Raw genomic sequence first — 5,002 nt, forward strand, 5'->3', positions numbered from 1 at the left:
TTCAAGACCCAGGCTGACTGTTCAGTGTGTGTGTCGGATGCCGCTCCCACGCCTGACAGCGCACATGGCGAGTGCTGGGCCATCCCGTCTGGGTAGTGGTGGCAGGTCACCACCCCAAGAGGACCCACCGCCACCCCCGAAAACTGGTTCCATGGAGCCGGGAAAGCACACCCACACCTGGGGCTGCAGTCCCAGGCAGAGGCGACCCCGGGAGGCATCCATTTAGTGAAGCACGTGACAAGGGATGGGGTCTAGGCCCTTCTGAGAACCCCACACAAGGCGAGTGGGCAGCCAGGCTAGTCTCCTGTTCCCCTGGGGACCTGGAGCCCTGGGGTAGGGGACACAGCAGCAGGGCCAGGCTGGGGCTTAACAGCAGTCACGGGAGCCGCGTCTGCCTCCCAACACCGTCTGGGGACCGGGCTCAGTGCCCTGCACAGCAATCGGCTGTCCTGGCGACACCGGTCATCCCCACACGGCGGCGGCCCAGCGTGCCGAGCCACCGGCAGCCGCTTCCCGCCCACACTCACACTCCGCTCTCCCCAGATCCACTACATCACCCCCCGGCCCCAGCCCTCACGCGAGCAGCTGCGACTCCTCCCTGGGATGGGCTAGGGTCTTAGCCTCTTGCTCGGTGCCGAGGAGAGACTAGCCTCAGTCCAACAGAAAGACCTTCTCCTGACGAGCGCGGGACGATGGGGCCTGGATGGCGGAGGGTCCCGGCTGCGGTCCCTGGGGGAGAGGCAGTCCACACAGACACACGGAGCCAGAGGAACACGCAAGGCCTTTACTGTCTCCCGGGCAGAGGACGGGTCGGGCCTCCACCACCCCCGGCCCACACCCTGGCGAAGTTTCTGCTCCCTGGTGGCACCCACAGGCAGTTGGCAGGCCGGCTCGCTGCCCTGGAGCCCTGAGCCCGCTCCAGCCCTGAAGCCGCCCCGGGGGCAACAGTGGCCAGCCTTCCAGCACAGTCAGGTCAGGGAGGCAGCCGGGAGGTCTGGCTCACACCTCCACGCCTGGGGCCTCGGGGTTGTGCCCTTGCTCCGGAAGTGGTCCCTTGCCCCGGAAGTGGTCCCTGCTCCGCTTCCTGCTGCCGTGGAAACCCACTGTCTCCACCAGCGGGGGACTGGACCCAGACCTGGCGTGGGCTACGCCCGCAAGTGCACCCACCTCCTGCAGGCCCCCTCGGGATCCGCTCCACTCCTCAGCTTCGGGGCTCCAGGGCCTGGCCAGGTGGGCCAGCTCCACGGGGCCCTCGCCCCCTGCCGTTCCTGGAACCCCAGGGTCGCTCCTGCCCGGCTCCCCCGCCTTCCTCGGGACCCGCCTCCTGTCGGGCCGAGCCTCGCTGGCTCGGGCAGGCTTGGTGAAGACAAGCCGGCCCTCCCCGCAGCTGGAGGGGTCCTGATTGAAGGAGAGCACGTAGTCGCCGGGGGCGGCCAGGTTCTGCGGGCCCAGGAAGGCCAGGGCGGCGGCCCGGTTGCTCTGCTCGCTGGCCTCGGCCACCTCTTCCAGGCTGTACCTGGTCCAGCGCTCAGGGTGGGTCACGTAGTCAGGGACGGGGGGCGCCCTTGGGGGAGCAGGGCTTCCAGCGGCCCTACGTGGGCCACCCGCTGCAGGCTGACTGGAGGGTGGCAGCAGCTGCCGGGAGCTCCCCCTGTCCCCTGGACTGGCTGGAGCCACAGCGGGCACAGCCCGCCTGACGGCCCCCTCCAAGCCATCAAAGATGCTGTGGCTGCGCTGGGAGAAGGTGGAGCTCGTGCCTCTCAGATGGAAGGGCTGCACCGCCTCTGTGGGGAGGCCCCTGGGGGGCGAGGGGGGCTCATCGGGGCCCGAATCCCCGGAAGCCTCCCCAGGCAGCCCCCCCGGGGACAGGGCATCCACCCCAGCACCATCCGGCAGACTGAGGTCTGAGTCTGAGTCGCTGAGGGAGACAGTGTCAGGAGGCAGGACGTCGACCTCTGAGTCAAGGAAGTGTTGGCTGTCCCCTGCCTCTGCCATGTGTCCTCAGGCCACGCCACACCTGCACCGAAACAGCCCCGGGAGTCCCCGAGAACACCACAAGCTCAGACTCACTGCCCCAGGCAGGATCAGCAGGAAGAGCAGTGTCCCAGGAGGAAGCCCCCCACCCCCCCCACCCACACACTGAAAGCCCTCCTCTTACCTCCCCGTCTGCCAGGTGCCTGCTGGACGCTGGAGAGCAGGTGGGCTGAATGCTGACGAAGGCTCTTGGTGGCAATGCTCAGCGGTTCAGTGACTGGCTAAGGGCAGGGAGGGACAACCGGCCATCAGACCAGACAGCGGACCCATAGGAGTGGTGCCAATACCCCCGGAGTGGGCCTGGGTTTACAAAGCCCCCAAAACAGCCAGGCCCAGGAGCCGGTCCTTTTGACTTGTTACCTCCCTCAGTCCTTGCCAGGCAGGTCTGACTAGAGCCACTAGGGGGCCCGCACGGGGGTGGTCTGGCAGAGAGCAGCCAGCCGGGGCGTCAACCCAGGGTCACCAGCAATCCTTGCGCTCCCTCTATCGGCCAAGTGCGGTGCGTGGCAGGCAGTATGCTTAGTAGCTCAGTTGTGTGCGACTCTTTGCAGCCCTTTGGATTGTAGTCTGCCAGGCTCCTCTATCAGTAGGAATTTTTAGGCAAGAATACTGGAGTGGGTTGCCATTTCCTTCTCCAATAAATAAGAAATGAATGAATGACACGTGTAACACAGTTCTGTGCTAAAGCAGGCATCATCCTCCTCGGACTGGCTAGCAGCTGCAGGTGTGAAACATTAAAAAAAAAAAAATCTGTGGAATACAAACTGGAAAATACAGATACAAACTGAGGATATTCTGGCCATTAACTGAGTAATTTTTCACTTGGGAGAAAGACTGTCACTGTTTCATTTTGATACAGTGCCAGTGTTTCCACACACTAGCGTATTCAATTGTTTTGTTCTCATAACCTATATACTTTCTATCGGATTACAAGGAGTTGTGAAGGGTGATCACACTTTTCAAAAAGTGAAATTACAGAATCTACTTCATATCAGTCACTAGTCTAATCTTGGTAACTGACAAGTCCTGTGGTGGTTCCACATGATAGCTTATTACGCGTGTTCGGGTCAGTGAGTGCGCAGAGGTACGGTAAACAGCTGACAGTCATGGCAGTAATTGCAAACCGGCTCACTGAACAGCTCGAACTGACTCACAGTCAGGACTTCATAAATACTTGCTGTGTGGATGAGGAGTATGTTTATTCACTTTGCTAACAATTGCAATAAAGAATTTTAGAGCTTTCTGCGGGATGCTGCCGGAGGAAGGGGCACGCAGGAAGTACTCCATAAAGCCAGGGGCACCTGCAGGCTCTGTGGGGAGGAGGTGAGCTCCTGAGTGCTGAGAGATGCCAGCTCTATGGAGAGGAGGTGTGCTCCTGAGTGCTGGGAGATGCCCTGGGAGCTCCAGAAGGGACTGCAGCCAGGCCCTTGGCATCTGAGCATCAAGCTCTCAGGAAGCTGGCTCAGCCTTGCTTGGCAGAGGCCGGCGCCACAGCTCCTGAGGCAACCCCCAGGGACATTTCCTGTGATCCTCCACACACCCTTCACTTTCCCAGCGAAGCACAGAAGTCCTGCCAACACCTGGTTAGCATTCTAGTGTCACCAGGCACCCTGAAACTTGTTTCCAGGCTCAGAGGACAGGCCTCAGCCTCCGCCCACCAACTGCCTCTTCCCACCAAGCCTCCCGTGCTTGCCCAGGGTGCTTGCTCCGTTGCAACGGCGCCCACCAAATACCAGGCCAGGTGGACCAGGAGTGGCTCTGAGTGACCTGCTCCAGGTCAAAACACAGGTGAGATCTCCATTCCTCTGGGCCTTGCATGACTCCCAAAATAAAGGAACAACTCCAGGAAAGGGGACAAGAAGTAAACGCCAAAGGTGTCTGTTTTAGGGCTGGCAGGACCGGAGCAAGGAGAAATTGCCCGTCATTCAGTACACTGGAGGCAAAGGTGGAGTTCCAACCAGCCTCCAGCTTCCTAAATTTGCATTCCCGTCCCCTGGACGCCCGTGATCAGTGGGACACGCCGAGGGGAGCCGGGAATCGCAACCCCAAGACCGGGCATGCCAGGTCTGCGTCTCAGTTCTCTGAGAATTTCCTGAGCTCACTGCAGGGCAGAGCTGAGTCCAGGCTGAGGGAGGCGCGGTTTTCTCAGGGCCGGGGTCGGGCTGGCCAGGTCCCAGGGAGCGCTGGCTTCCTTGTGGGTTGTCTCTCTCCCCCGGAAGGCAGAGCCTTTATTTTCTCCACTCCACGCGCCCAGAATCTCGGCGCGTGCCCAGTAGGCGCTCGTGTCAGCGGCCTGAGTCCTGCGGCCAAGTCAGGCGGGGGCGGGCCAAGGGTCCGGGCCTCACGAGGGTCTCCCTGGTCGGGGCAGAAGACTACGGACAGTGCCCCGCTGAAGCCCGACGGGTCAGCAGCACGGTCCTCCCCACCGAAAACCTACCGGCTCACTTCGGGCTGGCTGCCTCCATCTTGCGCCGCGCTCAGCCCTTTGGGAAACCGAGTCCCCCGCTGGCCGAGAGCCGTTTCTCCTACGCCTGAAGAACTACATCTCCCACAAGGCACCTGGCTTCCACTCCCGAGGCCTATCGGGAGTGATGTCTTTGGCATGCGCTGCCTTCCTTACAGGAAACGGTGGCGCTCTTTCGCGAAGAGACCGGAATTGACTCAGGAAGGGAGTCGGGGTGAGGAGGCAGGGCTACGACTCCCAGAATGCTCCAGGGCTAACGGCCAGAGCCTCGTTCCTGGTACTGTAGCCCACTTTGCCGGAAGCCGCGAGAACCGGAAGTGCGCCAACGTTCCCGGCGCGGTTCCCAGGCACTTCCGGTCCCCTTCCGGAGCTGCCGGCCCAGCCGTTTCGGGTCCCCGGAGCCGGGCCGCGGGGCGTGTCCCGCCCACTGGACGGGTCAGGCAGGCCACCGCGCGGCAAGCCGCCTGAGGGAGGCGCCCTGGCCTCGCCTGCCGATCGTCCGAC

The 5,002-nt window shown here is 62.2% G+C and overlaps 1 protein-coding gene across 4 annotated transcripts; it reads right to left on the reverse strand.

Moving 5' to 3' along the window:
* Window positions 1-763: 763 nt before the first annotated feature.
* Window positions 764-4,760, reverse strand: TSSC4 (tumor suppressing subtransferable candidate 4). 4 transcript variants are annotated; one of them, XM_020883249.2, is made up of 3 exons: window positions 4,472-4,760; window positions 2,159-2,255; window positions 764-2,017 (listed from the first exon to the last, which is right to left on the reverse strand). In XM_020883249.2, exon 3 carries the CDS (start codon window positions 1,993-1,995, stop codon window positions 1,000-1,002), a length of 996 nt encoding a protein of 331 aa, XP_020738908.1. In that variant the 5' UTR covers window positions 1,996-2,017; window positions 2,159-2,255; window positions 4,472-4,760; the 3' UTR covers window positions 764-999. The 4 variants fall into 4 exon arrangements, with proteins under 4 accessions (XP_020738908.1, XP_020738909.1, XP_070313951.1 ...); XM_020883250.2 differs by lacking the exon at window positions 4,472-4,760 and adding an exon at window positions 3,768-4,465; XM_070457850.1 differs by lacking the exon at window positions 4,472-4,760 and adding an exon at window positions 3,761-4,465.
* Between the last annotated feature and the right edge of the window lie 242 nt (window positions 4,761-5,002).

This window comes from Odocoileus virginianus, chromosome 28, assembly GCF_023699985.2.
Source record: "Odocoileus virginianus isolate 20LAN1187 ecotype Illinois chromosome 28, Ovbor_1.2, whole genome shotgun sequence".
NCBI lineage: Eukaryota > Metazoa > Chordata > Mammalia > Artiodactyla > Cervidae > Odocoileus > Odocoileus virginianus.